The sequence below is a fragment of the Capricornis sumatraensis genome, chromosome 3 (assembly GCF_032405125.1).
Source record: "Capricornis sumatraensis isolate serow.1 chromosome 3, serow.2, whole genome shotgun sequence".
Classification (NCBI taxonomy): domain Eukaryota; kingdom Metazoa; phylum Chordata; class Mammalia; order Artiodactyla; family Bovidae; genus Capricornis; species Capricornis sumatraensis.
Genome location: NC_091071.1, coordinates 81,063,002 through 81,087,370, shown reverse-complemented (window position 1 = coordinate 81,087,370; position 24,369 = coordinate 81,063,002). Strand labels below are relative to the sequence as shown.

General features: G+C 34.5%; 2 protein-coding genes across 5 annotated transcripts in view; one reads left to right on the top strand and one right to left on the bottom strand.

Annotated features, from left to right (window-relative positions):
- MARCHF7 (membrane associated ring-CH-type finger 7) overlaps positions 1-7,644 on the top strand; it is a 47,703-nt gene extending 40,059 nt beyond the window's left edge. For 2 of the 3 annotated variants that reach the window (XM_068967878.1, XM_068967879.1), the window contains exons 8-10: positions 2,210-2,323; positions 3,730-3,778; positions 6,349-7,644. In XM_068967878.1, the coding sequence (XP_068823979.1) occupies positions 2,210-2,323; positions 3,730-3,778; positions 6,349-6,407 (222 nt within the window). In that variant the 3' untranslated portion in view covers positions 6,408-7,644. Of the gene's footprint in view, positions 1-2,209; positions 2,324-3,679; positions 3,779-6,348 lie in introns of all 3 variants that reach the window. The other variant, XM_068967877.1, reaches the window with a different exon arrangement.
- LOC138075831 (lymphocyte antigen 75-like) overlaps positions 5,805-24,369 on the bottom strand; it is a 121,692-nt gene continuing 103,127 nt past the window's right edge. For both annotated transcript variants that reach the window (XM_068967874.1, XM_068967875.1), the window contains 5 exons: positions 22,756-22,866; positions 14,958-15,074; positions 14,038-14,211; positions 11,792-11,818; positions 5,805-10,602 (listed from right to left, as the gene is read on the bottom strand). In XM_068967874.1, coding sequence (XP_068823975.1) covers positions 10,400-10,602; positions 11,792-11,818; positions 14,038-14,211; positions 14,958-15,074; positions 22,756-22,866 — 632 coding nt within the window. In that variant the 3' untranslated portion in view covers positions 5,805-10,399. The remainder of the gene's footprint in view (positions 10,603-11,791; positions 11,819-14,037; positions 14,212-14,957; positions 15,075-22,755; positions 22,867-24,369) is intronic.

Sequence of the window (24,369 nt, the reverse complement as noted above, 5' to 3'; positions counted from 1 at the left end):
GTCTACATCCTCTCTCTTCTTTTAATGTTAGAAGCAGCTTTTTGTGTGTCTGTCTGCCCCCCGCCATGTTCTTCTGCTCTCCTAGTTCCCTCCAGTCTCCTTATTGCTTCCTGCAGCTTTATATAGAATACCTTATGAAATCTTTTATTCCAAGTTCACATTGTTTATAAACCTCTTTCTTTTAGTATTTGTGTCGTTTTAGTCTATTTATATAATGAATAATCTCCAATCTTATTTAAAAGTTTTTCAGATATTCTCATTTCTCAGATTTTTTTGATGTATATTGATAACTATTCTCCTGAGAATTGACTTGGTGTCACTAATGTTTATTTTTTGAAGCTTTAAACTTTAAAAAAAATTTGATGTGCTTATGGAGAATGAAGAACTCAGTATTTCCTCCCTTTCCCCCCTGCCAATGGAAAATTCTGGGGCAAAAAGATGTTCAAGGAGATTACAGAGTTGACTCAAGAGCCATACTATACAAGTTTGCTTAGCATTTTCATTATAAAAAGAGATATGATGGTGGGAGAATGCATAGATGCTTGAAAAACACTTTTTAAATGAAGGAGTAATGGGTACTCCCTTTTTTTGATTAAGGCAAATTTCACATAAACATAAAAATCATAAGTGGAATCAAGCAACATAATCCTGTACGGATACCCTTTACTTTTAAAATGTAGAAATCATGAATACCCTTTGAAAAATCTGATTAAGACCACACTCAGTAAAATTTACAGATTCACAAAATTTGTATATGATTTAAAGGATTTTCAGATCCTTTGAAGCAGATTACTTCTATCCAGGTAAAGAATCACTCACTCAGTGCAACTCTGGGCAATTGACGTAGCACAGATGCTACTCACACTAATGAGCCAGTTGTCCAAAGAGAATCCTAGTTTCAGCAAGGAATTGTCTTCAGTCTCCAAGGAATCTCTCTGGATAGCTGAGCATTGGTGCTTTAAAGAACAAGGGAAAGAGTAGGTAAAGGTAGAATGATGGAAAGAAATTTTTTTTTAATCTTCTCAAAATGAGTGGGTTTCAAAGGATGGTTTTCTCCTGCTGTCCTTCCTTCCTTTAGGTGCTCTATCATGTCTCTGAAAGGTGGTTCTTTGCATTTCATTTCAACCAGGAATGTTTTCATGGTTCTCCAAGGATTGAATGGCCCACAATCTTAAGTAATTTACAAGTGTGAGAAAATGTTAGGTGAAGTACAAAACAAAGACAGTCTTGATTAAGCTTCTTCACTTTTAACTTCTTTGTTCCCTGTAAATCTTGGATTCTGGGGGCCTAACAACTGTCATTTTAAATAACTAGTTTAATACAGTTTATTTCCTCATCCAGTGGCTTCATTTTTTTCAAGGTGATGAATTTTAAAATTTAAAAAAATTCTGGACATAAATTTCCTTATAAGTAAAAAATATAAGCAAGAAGTGATGATATAAAGACAGTTTTTAAATCAGTTTCAAATTTTTTGAATCCTCTGTGGAATATGAGAACAGGTAGTTGCTGAAGTTGATAACTAAGAACGTATAGCTCTTAACTTCAGATGAGTTAATTACCAAAAATAGTACAATTTAGATAGTTTACTGTATAAAAATTACAGGATAGTTTAGATTGTTAATAACACTATATTCATGACTTGTATTGTTAGCTTCAGAGCAATAATTTTGAACCAAAGTACAGTTTTTACCCACTAGAAATTTCTATGTGAATCATCCAAGGAACAGTTACTCTGTTACCTTTATATTGATTGTTGCCTAAAAGTTAATTATATCATGTAATAAGTATTTGACCCATTTGAATAGGTTTTATTTGCATATATTGATACATAGCTATACATGAAATGGTAATTTTTAGGTAAACATTTATAGCCATTTGTATTAATAAAATCTGTTAGGTGCATTATAGAATTAGATCATTCATTCTGCCCTCAAATGAGTTAAAAGCCCCACTTTTACATATAAGTCATTACATAACAGAAGACTATAAATTAAATGAAGAGGATATTCATACACCTATTTGTATCACAGCATTAGTACAATTATGATATTATGGAGGATATTTCTTGATTTAATAGATGGTGCTATATCTCTAAGAACTGGATATGAATACATTTCCTCTAGTTATCAGTATATGAATGTCAATCTCTTGTCTATTAATTTTTCATTCTCCATATATCTTCTTTTTCTCGTTTGCTTCCCTCTTAAAGGCTGAGTATGAATTTATCAGCTCTGGTCTCTACCTAGTTGTGTTATTGCACTTGTGCGAACAGAGCTTTTCTGATATGATTGGAAATACGAATGAACCAAGCACACGTGTCCGAGTAAGTAACTTTGGAGCAGGGGGAAAGGGAGGATATGATGCAACAGTTGTTTGCAATGGAAGGCAGATTGTTTTATATGTTCACACACTATTTCCTTTGGGAAGTTCCTATATTAAAAGCTTTCTTAAAAGTAAAGGTATTGTAGTTTTAATAGAAATTACTGTCTTTATCAAGGAGCATAAATTTTTCATAAAGCTGTTTTTAAAAAGAAGTAATTTTCTAGCTCTTGAAGTTAATTGGAATATTTGTCAGTGAGCAACAGGGACTTGGAAGTACTAAGGAAAATGCTCTTTCTAACAAGACTCAGTGTTATAACTTAGAAACCTGATACTGAACTCTAAAAACTGAGAGAGTATGGGAAATTAACTTCATTTTATTCATTACTATCCTGTAAAAGATTATCACTCTAGTAGTTTTTAAGCATCTGCATTTCAAACTACTTAAAATTTGGACTATTTGGTGTTTACTCTGTACACTATTGCCTTAGTTTAACACGTAAGAAAGTTGTTTGTTAGGTATTTTTAATTAAATGGTACTGTTATGGTAATTTATACTCTACTGTCTTGCCATTTTATGTAGCAGGGACTAGAGTCTGCATGTCATTACAGTAGCATTCTGAACACGTGATTCTTGAAATGTCTTCATAAATATATCCTTCAGACAGTTTTTTATACAAATGTTCTCTTTGGTGATAAAAATTCAGTAGAGTTTATGGTGAGGTATAACATTTCTGTTATATTTTGAAAATTATCAAATAACAAATTCAGTGTATATGGATAGAACTTTTTTTGTAATCATGTAAACATTATTCCTACTAGCCAATTGTTAATTTTTATCATTCAGAGAAAAGAGAAGGAACTCTCAAAGGCTTTCAGAATTTGAGCAAAAATCTCTTGATTTCTAAAAAGGCAACTTGTCTCTTCAGAATAAATGAACATATTAATTAATATCTGTTGAATTCATGCCTTTGTAAAAGGTATATACATTTAAAGTACAGAATCATATGTCATATTTTTAGGCAAGAAAATAATTGATTTATATTTTTTAGTTGACCACTAACAAATCATTTGGTTTCAAATTGCAAAGGATTAATTTTCTCCATAGTTTTTGGAAGTGTTATATTTATGCAAGAACACAGTGGTATTGAATAAGATTATTGTTATCTGCTCCCAGTTTCTATATGATTAATACATAATTTCTACATAACTGATAATGATATATAAGATGTTTTTAAAAGTCATATCATTAAAAGCTTGTAATTTTTGATGTGGGGGATGAAAGACCCCCCTATTTAAAGGCTTAAAATTATGTTTGACTTTTAAGTAGAAATGAATCTCTTATACTGATTCTCTCTAGATCCATTTGCTACATTTAAACTACTGTATTTCTTTCTGCATTGTTTCTAGTTTATTAACCTTGCAAGAACTCTTCAGGCACATATGGAAGATCTCGAAAGTAGGTGGAATTTCCCCTCCCCAGACTTGTTGAATTTACTTTTGCAAATTAAACCCATAGAACAAAACCCAAGTATATATACTCTACCAAATTAGAGCTTAATTTATAGGCTTAATAATACCAGAATAATTGATTTGGGAAAGATGGGTTGGGCAACTGACATTAGTTTAATAGCATATTTTTTTAATTGCATTAATTTTAATGTATAGAAGGATATTATTTTAACCATCAGTATTTTGCTTTTATATAAAATAAAAATATATTTAATCACCTTAATTTTAACACTTCTAATGTTAACACTTTTTTTAAAAAAGACATGTTTAACTACTAATCAAAACACATTTCTTAATTGGCTAGATTTTTTTATTTTGTGTATGAAATTTTGTTATTTAGCTTTGTTAGATCATAAAAGGTGTTCCCTGGGTTTATATACAGTTCGAGGAAAATAGGAGTGAAAGAGTCCTAATTCTGAGTCCCTAACAGAAGCCATAGTTTTTTTTGTTTTGTTTTTTTGTTTTGTTTTTTTTTGCTCCTTGTTCAGGTCCTCATGGACCTTTAATAGGCAGCCAGCTACGCCAGCAGCTCCAATCTCTTAAGATCACGTTCCAGCTTTAGGACTTCTGCCTGGGCTCCTTTGTGAAGGCACTTAATGCCCAAATCTTTACAGGCATCTGCACAGCTTACCCTCTTCTCAAAGTCCTACAATCTCCAGGGTGCTTCATACCAGGTGGGCACAGATATTGGTGGCTCTGGAACAGTTCTTGGGAATCCAAGATTACCCTACTTAGCTATTGTGCTTTTTTACCCAAAGCAATTGGCACTCCCCATGATCAGATTCCAGTACACTCTTTGAAGTGTTATCCAGTTGATTATCTTCTATACTTACCTTTAAAATACTTGGACTATTATATGTAGTCTGTGTAATGTTTTACCTTTAAAGAAAATTTAGCATCCTTTGAAGTAAGGTTTCAAAAGGACCTAATCCTCCTTTTTTTAATGCCTTGAATATTCTTAGGCATGGGCTTTTGTCATTGAGTTTGTACAATTTTAAGTTTTAAAAGGATTTAGAGCTGCAGTTAGGTGATACAGTTTCACAATTTTGGTTAGTATGTGTGGAAATGGATGTAAAGGAGTCAAAATGGTATAATAAAGTGGGACTTCATTGAGTGTAAATCTTCTTTTCCTTCATACCTTCTTAGTTCAGGTCCATCGTGTTGGCTAATACAAACATCTCTTTTTTGTAAGTTATAATTTATATTTTGTCAAATGTGATGAGAGTAATCTGTTGCAGTGTACATTTACCCAGATTGCTGTTAATTTTTTTACTAATGTTCTTATTTAGAATTTAGTTTATTAAGCACGTGAATGAAAGGGAAAAGATGGAGTTAAAATATATATAACCAGACTGAGGGTGAAAGATGTCGTGGGTGTTACTAGTTGACTCCTAAATACCAGAGTACTAATATATTCTGAAAACTGGTTTTGACTGAATTTTCTTCTGTAGAGTTAATCCAGTAGAAAACAGAAATTCTCTGAAAAACTATTTTATTTTTTAGTTTGACATTTCTCCATGATATATCTAAAACTTAAGTGTAGGATTTTACTCCTTATGAGCTAATTAAGTCTATGCTTGGTATCATTTATTTAAAATTTCTGCAAGGTAAATATATGGAGACTTTAGTTTCATCTGTACATGTTGCATGATTTTTTTCTTGTTGATTGCATTTGCTGGGTGCTCTTAAATTGTCCAGTATTAAATATAAGAAGAGTGTGCATTTATCTTTTCTGCTCTTGATAATAGGGGAGATGCTGGTTAGATGTTTAGTGAATTTCCATTTTCCTTCACATACAGTTTATACAGTCTTACATTTACTATGTCCTAAGACATTCAAGAATGTTTTCTATTAAACTCTTGAGCTACTAATGACTAAAATAAATTGAGGTCAGAACTGTTGCAAGAGTGGTGAGTCTTTGACAACATGGAGGCATAGAAATACTCTCAACAAAAGGTTTTTACTAAATCCAATTATTTTAATTTAGGCTCTATCTATATAAAGCTTTTTTGACTAAACAGAACTTTTTCTTGGCATTCTATAGACATAGCTCTGATGTAAATTGCAAGAACATCCATAACCTATTATTCTATTTCTATGTACATTTTTTTTCATTGTCATCGGATACATCAAACATGCAGCGGTAATAAGCCAGATTCTCCTCAGGTGTGTGAGAGCACTTGCCTCAAGTTTACTCTTTGTCTAGTGTATTTATCATTAGCTGTTATGGACACAAACTGATCTCAGGAATGTTTTAGATGTTCTTGAACCACATTTTAAAATTTTCATTTCAATAAAAACTAACATAACAAAAAATTGTGGGGGTGGGGGCATTGTGGCTAGGCATCACCTACAAACTACCCTAATGCCGTCATCATAATTTATCATTTTGACCAAACAGTATATAATAAATTGGGATTTTTGTTTTATAAATCATTGCTGTTCTGGCTTCATACTTACACTTCCATTCTCATCCCCCTTAAAATCATCCTTGATCATCCTGTTTTCTTTCAACAGCTTCAGAAGATGATTCTGAAGAAGATGGAGACCATAACAGAACATTTGATATTGCCTAACTGCAAATAGGACAAATGGATGATCTGTGAACAGGCGTTATTAAAACTGGCAATTACGTATGAGTGAATTTTGTGGGGAAATGTCTGTTGAATATATTATCTCTATAGAATGAATATATATATATTCATATATACACATTATGCATGTATATATATGTTCATTCTCAAGTGTTACTGAATTAAAATTCTGCTGGACCTTTAACATGGCCAGTGAATCTAATGTTTATAAACTGGTAATTAAAAGTATTTTTCTTTTAATGAGTGGGGAAAGTGTTACCCTTGTTTTAAATAAGCAATGTTGACAGCCCTTTTTTGTGTTCTGATTACTGTAGTTATATTTATGAAGAAAGGTTGGTGTTTTGGTCTGTTAGTGGTAAAAGTGGGACAAAATAGGATTTCAAAAAAATTGCCAGATGGCACCTAAGTATTTTTATTTTTAAAATGCCTTAAGTTGCAGTTTCAGTTTTATAATCATTTGCTTCCAGTATTTAAAAAAAAATAGGGAGAAAGTTAAGAGCATTATATTAGGTTTCCAAATTTAATTTGAATTCTAAATTCACTTAGCAGTAAAATCTAATTTTCTAAAAAAGTATATAAAAATAAAGTGTACAAATGATGGATAAATTTTTGTATTGATTTGGAAAATGCAGATTATATTTGATAGACCATAGTATGTAGTATGTAGATATTCCTCTTAGGAATATTGCAGCTGTAAATTATATCAGAATTGCTAGCCAAATCTGTTTGTTTAAAAAAAAAATTATTGCAATCTCAAGTTAATGAGATACTTTTAAGGCCCACATTCAGAGTTTAAAACACTGGTTTTCAATGTGTTTTTTAGTGTTGTCACTTCTTTATAGATAAATAAGATATAAATAACCTGTTTGGATCCTGGTTGTTTTTAACTGTTCCTTGGTAATTCTAAACCTTTATTTGATGACCTAATATTTTTCACTACCTTTAGAGAAGAGATGAACATTACCTATTCACCATGACTAGATTAACACTGTGGTCCTGAGTTGTGTATACATCCATAACACTGTATATTTTCTTTATCAGCACCCTTAGGATACACTTTAAAATGCCTTCAGGTGGTTTCAGGTTAAATAAAGTCTATGTCAGACTACTTTTTCAGAATCTAAATAGAAACTATGTAATTTCCCAAATGTGAATCAACAGTTTGCTCACTTTCAGACTGTTGGTCTTAATGTAAAACTTTGGCTTGAAATAAAGTGCATACTGATTTACTTTATAGTTTGAAATGTTTCCTTTTAAACTGGTGCTCAAAGAAGCCTTCAAATATTATAGCCAAAAACCTTACAGTTTCAAATTCCATTTTATATGAAAATAACTGTTTCTAAACATTTGCTCAGCTTCTGCCTGTTATCTTTGTATTACCTCCCTTAAAGCAGATATGCAAAATTTAAGGATGCCAGTATCAGTATCTTTACTACAGGTCTTTGCTTTGAATTCAAAACATTTATGCATTTTAATAGAACTTAGTATGAAAATGTAATGTCTTCTTAACCTACAGAATTTTTTATTTAAAAATTTGAAGTAAATGGTAGAATACATTCCATTGATATGCATATAGTTTATTTATAGTTTTGCTAAATTAACTGCTAAATGACAGATACACAATGACTTGCTGCTGCTGCTAAGTCGCTTCAGTCGTGTGCGACCCCAGTGACTTGAGCTTTATAGTATTCTTATAGTTTGTTAGTACTACTTAGTATTTCAATATTATATAAGCTTCTAATTACCTATAAATGTGAATTAGAGGAAATAAGAAGAATCTTTCATTGGTTATCATTTTTTAGATTCTGAACAAAATAGAGACCATACAATACTCAAATTCCTAAGAATTTAAGAATACAAATTTCTAATAAAATGTTAAAAGTAAATGGTAAATGGTAACTAAAAGAAAGGATGGTAACCACAGCTACCAAAGCTAAGAATTACATTGTCATTATTAGATAGAATCAAGACATTTGAAGAAAAGCAGTTTATACATTCTGAGTGTAAACAGGCATGCTTATGTTATTACTAATATTAAAAATAAATACAGACTTGAATTATCCAGTTATCTGTTGAACAGTGAATAGACACAAAGGCCTGTTACAGATGTTCAAATATATAAAGAGAATTAAGATTTAACACTGCATTACCAGGGCCTTTTATAAGGACTTGTTTGAAATCAAACATGAAAAATCAAGTCACTTAGAACAACCATTTTGGTAGAGCTGTCATTGGGTAGAAGTTATTGAAATTAACTGAAGAAATTATTAGTTATTTAGAAATGGAACGGGAGACTGGAACATCATTTTCCAGTGAAACTTTCTATCATAATGGAAATATTGCCAAATATGGTAGCTACTAACTGCATGTGATCTGAGCATTTGAAATATGGCTAGTGTTAATTGAGGAAGTGAATTTTAAGTTGCCACATGTAGCCAGTGGCTACTAAAATATATATTGTAAAGATCTGTGATAGAAAGTTTTAAGAACAGAAAGTTGGTCTTAATTCTTAAGGATTGGTAGAATTTTAGTTAGAAAAGCAGGAAGGAATTCCAGTCTAATTTTCACGATTAATAGCCCTGTTAATACTCTTAATAAAATAGACATTTCAGTCAATAACACAAAATCTCAATATTACAAAACATAATTGTGTAGTAACATCCAGTTCTTCAGTACGACAGTCACATACATTATCATCACTTTGTAGTTCACTCATGTCTTGTTAAAAAAAAACTGCCATTAATTGTGATGAGGAATGATTCTGCTTCATGGTGGCCAGTGGAAACAGGTGTCACAAGCCAAGACTTTGTTGCCACTGGTTAAGCTTGAGAGAGTATCTCTACATGTGAAAAGTATTCCCATGAAATGACTGATGGGATATGCATTAGGGAGAGACGCACTTTCCTTGCACTTTCATGTTTCTTCATATAGTAAATACAATTTTGTTAAGTACATACCTTATCTTTTCTAATAATGTTAAGTTATAAAAGTTGCTAAAGAAAGCATTCTTGCTTCAGCTGTACTGCATTTTCACTTTTTACCACCAAATGATTGTCTTAAAATGTATAGTATACATATCAGAAACTTGAACATCATCACTACAGTAGTATGCAGGTCTCTGTAGTTATTGCTTACACAGTTTTCATGTCATTGAAATACTTCACTGAGGCTTGGGGAGCATGAGAGAGATAGGAACATAGGATATGGCAGCAGGAGAAAAATCCTTAAAGGGCTCTATACATTACCCATGTCAGCCTCCTCCACACCGTCCTGGTATGGTATGGCTGTAATTATTTTGCTTCACAAAATCTTACTGAGATCCTGACAATTTATGATCAGTGCTAAATAGTGTTAATGCTGTGGTCCAAAACAGTATTCTAAAAAGTATTAAAATTATATAATTATATGGCATATGGGGTGTTAAAATCTGTAAAATTTTTCCACATCTAATACATTTAAATCCTAAAGGGAGATAGATATATTAGAGGAATTATCAGAGTAACCAGCACAAGTGATATCTAAATGAGAATCTTTTAAGGTTAGGTGTATTCTCCATATCTTATTGGTAAAGGAGCAAGACAATAGAAATTGCTAAAGATCTAGTGATTGCTAAAACTAGTGGTAAGTAGAATTTTTTTTCAACTAAGGTGATTCAACTCCGGGAGGAAGATAGAGGAGGTAAGACAAGTAGACTGGATTTTTATTTTTACCTGCTTTCCTTAATTCAAGTGAAAGATGCACTTGGGAGGTGGTTAAAACCATTAAATTATATATAAGGTTGTTACTCCTTTTGTCTTTATAATGATCCTAAAGGTAAATTTTGTCATGATCAGTGATTACATAAGAGTAATGAATGTTACTGGAATAAGGTAATATATCATAAAAACTAATTTTCATTATCAGGTTTTACATTGAAATCATGCAGAAGAATCACTGAAAGGTATTTGATGTCTTAATCTGACATTTCCAAAATCTTAATTAAATTGAATATCATATTCATTTTCCTCTGCAACTACTAAAACACAGTCATCATTATACGGTGATTGGTGTGCAGTTGAAAAAACTGTGGTGAAACCAGAATCCAAACTTCTTTTGTACAAGAACCAAACAACTGCTCCCAAAACTGTCAAAATTACTGTGCCAGCAATCACCAAAGCTGATATTAAAATGCGGTTATCTGAAAAAGATAAAATATGGGAAATCAGGATATACAAGTTGCTAGTATTGCTTTTTGGGGAGCATTAATATAGTTTCATCACTTAGATATTTACCTATTTTTTGAGAAGTTCTCACATTGGTTATGAAAACAATGTTTATTACTATCAAGATTTATATTTCTTAGCTTGAATAACTGCCATACTTCAAAATTTGAAGTAGACTTTGCAGGTCTCCACTCTACTTTTAAGACTCTGAAATAGAAATTATCCACACTGTTTCACTGTGTGTTTCAAATTGTGTATATCCTTTTATGTTCTCCAAACTATATATGTATGTAGTTTAAAATTTGTATTTCTACAAGGTATGTAATGAAAATACCATAGTACTCCCTATTACTATTACCTTTAATTACCTTTCTAAATAATGTGCTTACACTCCTCTTTAATTTAAAACTTTTTTAAAATTGTGGTAAAATATGCAAAACAATTTACTATCTTATCCATTTTTCAGTGTACGGTTCAGTAGCATTCAGTGCCTTCACACTGTTGTGCTGTGTCACCACCATACATCCAGAGAACTTCATCTTGCAAACCTAAACATCAACTCCCCATCCCCACTCTCCCTAGCCCCTGGTAACTGCCATTCCACCTTCTGTCTCTGAAGTTGACTACTCTGGGTATTTAATATAATTAGAGTTACACAGTGTCCGTTTGTGACTGGCCTTATTTCACTTAGCTTAGTGTCCTCCAGGTTCATACATATTGTAGAGTTGCCTTTTTAAGGCTGAATAGTATTCCATACTGTGTTTTGCTTACCCAAATCTGTCAATGAACACTTGATCTGGTTCCACCTTCCTGGCTACTGAGAATAATGCTGCTATAAACATGGTGGTTTAAATATCTGCTCAAGTCCCTGCTTTCACATCTTGGGGGGACATAATGGATTGCTGGATCATATGGTAATTTAATGGGAAGCATCAATGAGGAGATGTTATTGTTTTAAAAAATATTCATATATAACTTGCAGGTACATTTTTAAAGTCTCATTATTAAGCTAAGAGACCTTTCCACCTTCTTATAAAAGTTATACTTTACATTGTTACATAGTTAATATTTAAAGAGGTCTTTAATACTATTCAGTACTTTAATATGCTAGAATCTTAATGTATTCTTACATGTGGGAAAAATTTAACAAAAGACCATACTTACCTGATAAATATTTCTTTTCATATGGGACTGGAATACAAAAGGAAATCATCATTAATTTAAATATGCCTTATTCTAAGATTGATTTTAAATAAAGTAATTTAAAACAAACCTTTTACTAGCTTAGAATTAATATTCTTTATATTGTTTGGCAATGTGTCTGTATTAATCTGTTTTGAACTTAGTTTAAAAAAAAAGATGTAGAGGACTAAAAATGCATTAGTTCAAAAAGTGGGAAAACGGTAAGGAAACTCAAGAAAAAGACAATGTGATGAAGTGAGGGAAACAAGATAACTTGGGTTGGAAAGTGCAAACATAAGTAAAGAATACACCTGTGACCTTACCTCATACAGGTTTGCTGTTTATGATGTTTTGAAGTTACAGTTTAAAGCTGTGGCTTATATAATGAAATACTGGGCTGGATGAAGCACAAGCTGGAATCAAGATTGCCTGAAGAAATATCAGTAACCTCAGATATGCAGATGACACCACCCTTATGGCAGAAAGTGAAGAAGAACTAAAGAGCCTCTTGATGAAAGTGCAAGAGGAGTGAAAAAGTTGGCTTAAATAAAGCTCAACATTCAGAAAACGAAGATCATGACATCCAGTCCCATCACTTCATGGAAAATAAATGGGGAAACAGTGGCTGACTTTATTTTGGGGGGCTCCAAAATCACTGCAGATGGTGATTGCAGCCATGAAATTAAAAGACGCTTCTTGGAAGGAAAGTTATGACCAACCTAGACAGCATATTAAAAAGACATTTAATTTGTCAACAAAGGTCTGTCTAGACAAGGCTATGGTTTTTCCAGACTATTTTGGGGGGCTCCAAAATCACTGCAGAGGTGATCGCAGCCATGAAATTAAAAGATGCTTACTCCTTGGAAGGGAAGTTATGACAAACCTAGACAGCATATTAAAAAGCAGAGACATTACTTCGTCAACAAAGGTCCGTCTAGTCAAGGCTATGGTTTTTCCAGTGGTCATGTATGGATGTGAGAGTTGGACTATAAAGCTGAGCGTAGAAGAATTGATGATTTTGAACTGTGGTGTTGGAGAAGACTCTTGAGAGTCCCTTGGATTGCAAGGAGATCCAACCAGTCCATCCTAAAGGAGAGCAGTCCTGGGTGTTCATCAGAAGGACTGATGCTGAAGCTGAAACTCCAATATTCTGGCCACCTGATGTGAACAGCTGACTCATTTGAAGAGACCCTGATGCTGGGAAGGATTGAGGGCAGGAGGAGATGGGGACAACAGAGGATGAGATGGTTGGATGGCATCACCGGCTCAATGGACATGGGCTGGGGTGGATTCCGGGAGTTGGTGATGGACAGGGAGGCCTGGCGTGCTGCAGTCCATAGGGTCGCAAAGAGTTGGACACAGCTGAGTGACTGAACTGAACTGACCTGAGGCACAGTATATGAAAAGAACCAACATTCTAAAAATCCCAACAAACACTGGAAGTTGAATGCTAGGACCATAAAAATGTGACTAATTAGTCAAAAACCCTGCTGAGGCAAGTTAAAATTGTATGGGATTCCAGATTTAAAGAAAGGAAATAATCAGAGGCAGATGTATAGTTTTGGTTTGCAGTTCGAGTAGAAGGGGGGAATATTAAGGATGCAGTGTGGGGAAATGGCTGTCTTGTCTTGCTTCAAGCATCCTAAAATCATGTTTTGAAATTTAAATGCCTTTAATGAGAAAACAATTCTATTTAGAAACAGAAAATCATCTAATGTTTAACAATACGAAAATACTGTGGGACAGGATAATTCTGTTCATTAGATAGCATTTTGATGCATAAGAAGAAAACTTACGTTTTAGTCCAGAATTATAAACTATGATATAATTTTTCTTTGCCTAATCAAGGAAGTCCTTGTACTGAATCAAAATTCTTCGTAAACTAACTAGAATTTTGGAATTAACCATTATTCTTCACCACTTACACTGTTTAATCAAATCACATCAAAGAAGCTATGATAATTCCTTTGAACAGCATAAGAAAATTTTGACTTCTTACTAGCTCTAAGAATAAGCAGAGAGAATGCCTGATTCACATGGTCTGGTCCTACCTCTAATGTAATAGGATTACATATTTGCCTTCCAAGAGTCTTGGGTGCAAACCAACCTAATCATCATCTGAAATTTTACTTCCTCTATTTATTGAGGCACACAACTCAAAAGTTATTTAAAAACAAGCCCTGCTTTCCCCACCCTTAGAATGGAAAAAGGCCTTCAGTTATACTTACTAGCTGCTTTACAAAGGGTTCCTTCCACAGAAGAAACTTCACAATTTCCTTTTTTCCAATCACCTGTCTTGGTGTGCAAAAAGGCACAGGTGTCAACTAGCTCCTCGCCATCTTCTTGGTCTGACCACTTATTAAATGTCATATTTGAGTTATCAAACCACTTGAAACTGGCATCTGTCAGTTAAGGAATATTTTAACATTATGACAGTATAAAATGTTAAAGTCAAAGAAAAGGGTCTAGCTTTATTTTTATTGTTTGATTATGGATTGTGGGATCTCCATTCCCTGACCAGGGGATTGAACCCAGGAGCTCAGCATTGAAAGCATGGAGTCCTAACCACTGGACCACCAGGGATTTCTTGGGTCTAGATTTAAAGGTGGGAAGTTACTAAGGTATGTTTGATCTAAACTCTTGATTGTAGGACTTAAATTGGAAGAATATATCCTATACACAGACCAGAGATTCTAGCTCAAGAAGGTTCTGAAGAAGATCCCATTTTTTATTAAACAATTTTCATGCAGAAATAATCAGTAGGTAGAATATTAATGGTAACCTTAGTAATTGCATTTGATTTTGAAAATATATATATACTTTTTATTTTCAATAGTGACAATAAATACATTTCTATAATATTACCTTGATAGTTTTCTATCCTATTGTTACTACTACCAATATTACTCTACCATATTACAGAAATAGAGTCTAGAATCATATTTTAATCCAGATGAAAGAATCAACTTTAGCTCTCATATGGGACACACATCGAGCTGTTACAGTGAAAAGCTGTGATACATGAGCGCATACTGAAAATACAGTACCTGGAAGCTGCAGGAAATACCAACTTGAACTAGAGACATGAAGCATCTAAAAGTTATTACTAACATTAAGAGAGAACGTCTTAAGTGTAAATATCACTTACCATCTGTGTCAAAAAACATGCCTAATAAGATATCAGCTGGGTCTTTCCATTGCTTTTTCAAAGTATCCAATATAAAAGCATTTTCTTCTTCATTATGTATGCTTATCATGTCCGCTCCTGAAATTATTTTAGGGAGAGGAAGTCAGCATGTTCTCCAAATCAATGAAACTCACATGAAGCATATACAGATTATACGTTACTATAACCACATATACTTTTGTTATTGTTGTTTGGTCGCTAAGTCGTCTCCAACCTTTTGCAACCCCATGGACTAGCCTACCAGGCTTCTCTGTCCGTGGAATTTTTGAGGCAAGAAAACTGGAAGTGAGTTGCCATTTCCTTCAGGGGATATTCTCAACCCTGGGATTGAACCCACATCTCCTGTCTCCTGCATTGCAGGTGGATTCTTTACCACTGAGCCATCTGACAAGCCCCACATAACTCTTACACCCTTTAAAAAAAAAATTAGCTTGGAAATGTCATGCACATTCCTGAAAAAACAATCGACTCATGAGAAAAGTAAAATGATAATATGATAAACTGAATCATACCTTTTATTTCATTCACCTAGGGTTAGTAATCTCAACATGGAAACGGAAAATCAGGGGAAGGCTTAAGCGGGAAAACATACTTCCTGCAACTCTCAACTCTACTATCCCTTTCTCTAGTCTTCATGGCCCCTCCTGCCCTCAATTCACATTTATAGGGAACAGCAGCTCTGACACTACTGAAGAGAGCTGAAAAGTCCCAAGACCTAATGAAGTTCAAGTAACAGGCAGTTACTGACCTGCCTCACTGAACTGACCACTGTGTGCCTGCTGCCTGAAGCCTACCCCTTCCTATATTTTCTGCTGTGGTCATCCTTAGAAAACTGCTTAGGGAAAGTGATAGAGGAGGTCCTTGTTTTCTTGTTCTCAGTGGATAGCTGATTTTTCCTGGGAGACTCTCACCTGGTTCAAGAGCAGCTGTCACATATATATACACACACACACATATATATATCAATGTCTCATATTTTGTTATTGTTTTAATCTACATTCTACATACACTATAAAATATGAGCACTTCACTTTTTCCCAGATATATTTAATCTTATTTCTTAACCCAAGAAAGATGCTCTTACAAATTAAAAAAAACTTTCCACTGTCTTAATTGGATACTACTTAGAAAACACTAATGGATTTAGTTTCTCTCATGATATTGTATGATTTTTTGTAAGTGAAAATAATGAAAGACATCAAAGCTTATAGCAACCAGAAATCTAGTGGGGAAGGTACATCTAACTCGGGGGAATATACATCCTTTCAGCTATACTCATCTGAGTGAGCAATTAGCATCAAAATGTTCCTAAGAAACATGACTTTCCAGTCTCAGTAATTTTACAAGTTTAAATTTTCTTAATTTTCCAAGGAGAAGTCATTGATCCTATACATTTTTAAAGTTATCGTGGAAGTTTTGGATACTACAACTAATTCAAATACTACATAGAGAAGGAAGTCTTTTCTACTATTGGGCTTCTTCTCTTGGGCTTCCCTACTGTAGGCTACAGTCCATGGGGTCGCAAAGAGTTGGACACGACTGAGCGACTTCACTTTCACTTTTCTACTATTAAATTCTTCCCAAATTATCCTGACTTAAAAAAAGACTCCTGAAAACTTCAGAATGCTGTCTTGGATCAGTGGCTCTCCAACTATAAAAGTGAAAGTAACTCAGTTGCATCCATCTCTTTGGGACCCCATGGACTCTGGTCAGAATACTGGAGTGGGTAGCCTTTCCCTTCTCCAAGGGATCTTCCCAACCCAGGGATCGAACCGGGGTCTCCCACATTGCAGGCAGGTTCTTTACCAACTAAACTATCAGAAGCACAACTATAGTGTGCACCAGAATCACCTAGGGGGCTTCCCTGGTAAAGAATCTGTGTGCAAGGCAAGAGACGTGGATTTGATGCTTGGGTCAGGAAGATCCCCTGGAGAAGGGAATGGCAACCCACTCCAGTATTCTTACTTGGAGAATTCCATGCACAGAAGAGCAGGGCAGGCTGCAGTCAATGGAGTGGCCAAGAGTCGGACATGACTGAGCAACTAACACTTCCACTTTCAGAATCACCTACAGAGAGCTTGTTAAAAGTGTTAGGTCCTACGCCAGAGTTTCTGATCTAGTTGGAGGAACATGGAGCCTGAGAATTTACATTCCGAACCAGTTCCCAGGTGGCACTGATGTTGCCACTGAGAATTATAGGAAACTTACTAGGCTATTTATGATGACTCTCAAAATTCATAATTTTTCGGTAATTAACAGATAACTGGAGATAAGAAAGTGCTTTTAGCTCATGATGTGGTAGGAGAAATGTATATCAGATGATTACTTTTACGTCTTTTAAATGAAGCTTAAAAAATAAATGTAACTATAAGAAAAAGAAAATTATAGGACTTAAAATCTCTCCCCAAACATACCATATTATGTTAAAGAAGAAAATCACAAACTAGGCAGACTAGCTTTATTAAGAATAAAAAAGGGGAAAAACATTGTCTCAGACTATTTAAAAGGCAATAGACACAAATATAGAGAACAAAACTAGTGGTTGACAGTAGGGAGAAGGAAAGGGTCACGGGCAATATAGGGGTAGGGACTAAGAGGTACTATTATGTATAAAATAAGCTACAAGGACATACTGTACAACATTGGATTTAGCTAATATTTTATAGTAACTAAAATGGAATTAAAACTTGCTTAATATTGTACATTGACTGTACTTAAAAAAAAAAAATTCATCCTCACAAAGGGAAATATACCACAATGAATGTCTGAATATGCAATTTCACTAGTAAAGGAGTAAAAATTAAAATAAGCAGTTTCAGAAGTATAGATTAAACAGTGCTGACTTAGAGTGCAGAAAGATAGGAACTCATAAGTGGATAGTTGGAGAAAAATTAGTTAAAAACCTTTTTGGATACAATTTTGCAAGAAGGCCTACATAAAAGGTCTACATAAAGTATATGGCTACATAAAGCCCTACATAAAAGTATACATCTTTGACCCAGCAATCCTGAACAATTTATGCTAAGACAATCACTGGTTCTGCTCAGATAGGCACAGTGGTTAATGTTCATCACATTTACGACACTAGAAGATTGGAAATAATAACCAATATGAGAGAATTATATCAATGGCATATCTGAAGAATTGATGCTTTGGAACTGTGGTGTTGGAGAAGACTCTTGAGAGACACTTGGACAGCAAGGAGATTAAACTAGTCAGTCCTAAAGGAAATCAATCCTGAATGTTCATTAGAAGGACTGATGCTGAAGCTGCAGCTCCAATACTTAGGCCATCTGATGTGAAGAAGGCCATCTGATGTGAAGAGCTGACTCACTGGAAAAGACCCTGATGCTGGGAAAGATTGAAGGCAGGAGAAGGGAACGCCAGAGGATGAGATGGTTGGATGGCATCACTGACTCAATGGACATGAGTTTTAGCAAGCCCCAGGAGATGGTGAAGGACAGGGAAGTCTGGTCCGTGGGGTCACAGAGTCAGACATGACTGAGCAACTGAACAATGGCATATCCATATAGAGAAGTATTGTGCAGTTATTAGGAAATATACATTCTATATTTACTGCTATGGAAACATATTTTTAAGTAAAATACAGATTATGAAACAGTTTGCTTAATATAATCCCTCTCTCTACATATATATATATATATAGACATATGTGCATATGTACACACACATATGGAATATATATTATAGTAGTCATGTATGATGTGAGAATGGGACCATAAAGAAGGCTGAGCATCAAAGAACTGATGCTTTCAAAGTATGGTGCTGGAGAAGACTCTTGAGAGTCCCATGGACAGCAAGGATATCAAATCAGTCTATCCTAAAGGAAATCAACCCTGAATATTCATTGGAAGGACTGATGCTGAAACTGAAGCTCCAATATTTTAGCCACCTGTTACAAAAAGTTGACTCATTGGAAAAGACCCTGATGTTGGCAAAGATTGAAGGAAGGAGGAGAAGGAGGCGACAGAGGATGAGATGGTTGGGTGGCACCACCAGCTCAATGGACATGAGTTTGAGCAAGCTCTGGGAGATAGTGAAGGACAGGAAAGCCTGGCATGCTGCAGTCCATGGGGTCGCAACATAGGCTTCCCAGCTGGTGCTAGTGGTAAAGAATTTGCCTGCCAATGCAAGAGATGTTAGAGATGTAGGTTTGATCCCTGGGTCAGGAAAATGACCTGGAGTAGAAAATGGTAGCCCACTCCAGCCTAGAGAACCCCATGGACAGAGAAGCCTGGCAGGCTACAGTCCATAGGGTCACAAAGAGTTGGACACGACTGAAGTGAGTTAGCACATAGATATATATGTATGTATCAAACATTTACTAAAATATATCTGCCTAGGGGTTTGGAAATCTAGAAGGATACTTAGCAAAATGTTAACAGTCATTACATTTCCTTGTGTGTGTTCAGTCAGGATGGTACAATTTAGGGTAATTTTCTTTTATTTTTAAAATATTTGCATATGTTTTTCTATATAGGGACTGTGCATTTGTGTAATTAGGAAAGAATTTTTAAAAGAAAAGAAAAAATAAGACTGATCTTTAAAATACTCAGTGCTTTAGTCCAAAGCTGGAATTTAGCAAGGTTTTCTTTCTCAGTCACAGCTCCATTGTTAAAAATTGTAGGATTTTTTTTTTTTAATCAATTCTAGCTGTTATCACCTCCTGTGGTAAATGTCACGTACACTTTTAATCTGTTTTACCCTACTAGTACCAAATTTACTTGTACTGATTTAGGAAATGTAACCAAAGTGCCATTTTAGAAAAAATTCTCAAGAGAAATATTTAACTAGGTTATAGTTTAGGCCTAAGTGTTCAGAGATGAGATTTTCATTCTCTTCTCTGACCTTGTGTCAGCCAATGGAACGTGAATGATTTTTAACAGTGCAATTTAAGTAAATACTGCACAAACTTAAATTACTATGTCAGGCAAAAAAGACACACTTATTTTCTTTAACGAATGACAGCATAAGTCTCTAAAGAATGCAAAAAGAGAATTTTTTAAAAATGCATAACCAGTAATGCTACCTACTGAGATGTAATTTGGGTCTTTCATTCTTTTAATGGCTAGTAACATAGCTTATACACAAATCACAAAAAGGAAAGACTGAAAATACTTATTGGTTCTATTATAAAGAAAATAGCTAAATCAAAGGTAAATGTAAAAAAGAGTAAATGTTGCAAAATAAGAAAAATTTTAGGCTCTCACAGTTATTTTTCTATATGAATGATAACAGTACCCCAAATAAGTATAATAAAAGTAACATCAACTAAATTAGCTCAGAGCACTGGGCCTATTTCTAAATATATGTCTCAGCAGTCCAAAAAATAACAAGCCACTTAGTTTCTATACCCCTAAATATAGGTTTAAGATAGGACTTGGTATAGTCCTACAGTATGTGAAGACTTCATAAATCTAAATGTAAATATCCTTGTATTCTTCTTTTCCTTCTTCATATATAGCAAACACTGAATTCATGTTTACCTACAGTTACAAACCACCTACTGTTCTAAACACTACCCTAGGCAAAAAAAGTAATGGTAGTATTAATTTTAGCTAATTTTCTGATTTATCAATAAAATGGGTATTTCCATAGTGGAAGCAAATATAGAGGATTTATCAAATAAATGACATTATCAAAAATGTATAAGAAATTTAAAAATTCACATAAGACAAACAGAATTTATAAATTTTTAACTGGGATAAAGACATTTTTATTTAGACATAAAATCAACTTTGTAAGCAAATTTGTATCCAACAATTTAAAGTCCCTAAATGGCTACTTTGCTTTGAACAAATAGTTAACGGACTTCAAAGTAAGTCATCAAAAATCAGGCCTCAAAGTTGCTGGGTGTTTTCAGTTTCCTTTTGCTTCATTTACTAAAGAAAAATAGCAAAAACAATTAACTACGTTTAGTTGCCTGCAGAGGAAGTCAGTCAACAAGTAAAAGCTATGCCTCTGGAGTGAATGTGGTTGCATAACTGTTGAATGTAAGTATCAAAGCTGGACAATGCAATCTAATGATGGTTCATACAAACTAACAGGAGTATAGAACACATCTTGTCTTGGCTCTGAGCCTCCAACATAATCTGTTTCTTGAGATCTGTGTTTTTGTCTAAGTATATCCAATATAGCTTTTTAAAAAGGGACAGAAAATAGTTGTGGGAGAAAACATCACTTAAAAAATCTTGTAAGACCAGCAAAATTCCTATTATTCCATTTCCTTGGAGTAAAACCAAACTGGCATGTTGGAAATGTCTTGTCTTCAAAGAGCCAATGTTCAACACCATTTAGCAAGTAAGAAGAATGATAAATATGTATTGAGCGTTCCATGGCACTTCATAGGATTTAAAACTGCTATGCCTACATTTATTCCTAAGAAAAACAATAAATATGTATTGAGTGGTATTGGCATGTCTTAGGATTTAAAACTCCTATGCTTATATTTATTCCTTCTATAATAAGTGAATATGATTTTAATTAAAGTACCCTAAAGCAATTTGATATTGTTCCAAAATGTTATATTGGTGGGTTGTCAGAATTGTGTTTTTTAGGTAAAGGGCATTTTAATTTTTTTTTTGGCCATGGCCTGCAGTATGTGGGATCTTAGTTCCCTGGCCAGGAGTTGAACCTCTGTCTCCTGCATTGGGAGCACAGAGTCTTAAACACTGGACTGCTGGGGAACTCCTGGTAAAGGGTACTTTTAAATGCTGGTGTTATGAATATGCTTAAGAGAAAATTTAGTGAAATAATCAAAAGATTTTTAGATCTCACACAACAATAAAAAGCACTTTTAAATAATCAAGGACTCTCATGTCACCATCATAGGTATCTCAGTTGAAAAAGATGTTAATTGACACCATAATTTTAGTTTGAGCTGACAAGTATCACAATTAGAGGCTCAACAAGGATGCACTTTGGGCCAAACAGCCAAATATATAAAGAACACTCAAGCACAGCTTTTTAAAAAATGACATTTTTATTTAAAATATTTCACAATGTGAAATTATATTTCCCAGAGAATACTGAGCAAATCATGTAGCAAACAGCCTTTTTCTCATTTTTATTTAACAGTATACAGAATCCCCCTGCCAATGAAGGAGACTCGGGTTCTATCCCCGGGTCGGGAAGATCCCCTGGAAAATGAAATTGGGTCACAAAAGAGTGGGACACAACTTAGCGACTGAACAACAACAAATTCTTCCACACCACGTGTCACAATAGCATGTGATCTGACTTCTGCCCACACTGCATGCCTGAAACAGTACTTTCAGGGCAGAAAGACAGAGTGATTAAGAACACGGTTCCTAAAATCAGACAATCCCTGGTATGAATCTTGGCTCTGCCAATTGTTTCCTATTCAACCTTGAACCAATTATTGAACTAGTTTTATTCTCTTGATAAAAGAAGGCAAATAATAAACTTCCTGATAGGTTTGCTGCAATAATTAAAACCAGTGAAAGTGTATTAAGTGCTTAAGAACTGTGCCTGACACAGAGTATTCACACCAAATACACACTGCTCTTGTCACTCCGCTTTGAGCAGCGTTCTCCAGCAGCTGACTTCCAACTCAAGAGTTAACCTCAATTCCACTGCCTGTCTTGCATATTATAGAATAAAAGTTGTTAGAAGGACCAAAGGTAAAAAAGTAAGACACAACAAACCATTTTTTTAAAGAAATCAGTGAACATTCTTTACTGATCTGTGAAAAAACAAAATAGAATAAACTCCTTACCATGATTAGTACACTGATTTCTGACATCCTCTATGCTTTCAACTTTGATGGCTTCTTGAAGAAAAATGTAACAACTGTCTTGGAACTGAACCCAGGTGGATGAAGGGCAGTCTATGTAGAAAAAGAGAAACACTGTTAAATAACTTGAAAATGAGAATTTCATGAACAGCTAAAGATATGAGACATTAAATTATCATAGAAAAAAGAATGGCTATTTCCATGAACATTTAATATAGTTATCGACACCTTTGGGTTTATATCTACCACTTCACTGTTTGTTTTCTATCTGTCCTACTTAATTTATGTTCTTTTTCTTCCCTTGTTGTTTTTTTGGATTATTAGACAATTTTATACTCTATTTTTCTTTTAGCTTATTAATTATATATTCTTTAATTTTTTTCCTATAGTCGGTACCCTGAAAATTACACCATGCAATCTTGATTTATTAGTACTGAAAATAAATTAGTACTTTTACTGTTTCCTAGACAACTCTAGGATCTTACAATAGTTTAACTTCCCTCTCTTTGTGCTATTGTTCTATTACTATTTTGCATGTTCGTTTAAACACATATTTACGTTCTCTGTTGCTCTTCATTCTTATATATTTGAATTACTTATTTGAATAATTTTCTGTCTGCCTGAATAAACCCCATTAGTGTTTCTTTAAGGGTAGGTCTACTACAAATTCCCTCCTTTTGTGATTTTCTGTAAATGTCTTTATATTTTCTTCCCACTTAGATATTTTTGAAAGTAAAAAATTCTTGAAAGGAAGCTTATTTTTCATTGAAGACGTAATTTTACTGTTTTGGCTTCTATCAGTCCTATTGAGAAATCAAATGTCAGTCTGATGGCTGTTCTTTGGTAGCTGCTTTCAAGCTTTTCTTTGTCTTTGATTTTTAGTAGTTTGACAGTGGTATCGCTAGTATTTTTTTGAGTCCTGCTAAGAATGCAACACAACTGTTGAATCTATGGCTTCATTTTCATTGCTCACTTTCGCAAAGCCCTCGGCCATCATCATCACTTTCAATGATGCTTTTCCACTCTCTTTCTCCTCCATTTCTGAGACTCAAAATACATATATGTTAGATTTCACATGTTCAATATGTTCACTTTGTTCCTTCCTATTTTAATGCCTTTGGCACTCCCTATCATAATCTCGTTCGTTATGGTGTCCTAACCTACTCTTTGGGCTTTCCCAGTGGCTCAGTGGTGAAGAATCTGCCTGTGATGCACAAGATGCAGGAGACCCGGGTTCGATCGCTGGGTTGGGAAGATCCCTGGAGAAGGAAATGGCACCCCACTCACAGTTTTTGCCTGGGAAATCCCATGGACAGAGGAGCCTGGCAAGCTACAGCCCATGGGGTCGCCAAGAGTCACACACAACTTGGCGAATAAGCTGCTGCTGCTAAGTCGCTTCAGTCGTGTCCAACTCTGTGCGACCCCATAGACGGCAGCCCACCAGGCTCGCCCGTCCCTGGGATTCTCCAGGCAAGAACAGTGAGTGGGTTGCCATTTCCTTCTCCAATACATGAAAATGAAAGTGAAGTTGCTCAGTCACGTCCGACTCTCAGGGACCCCGTGGACTGCAGCCCACCAGGCTCCTCCGTCCATGGG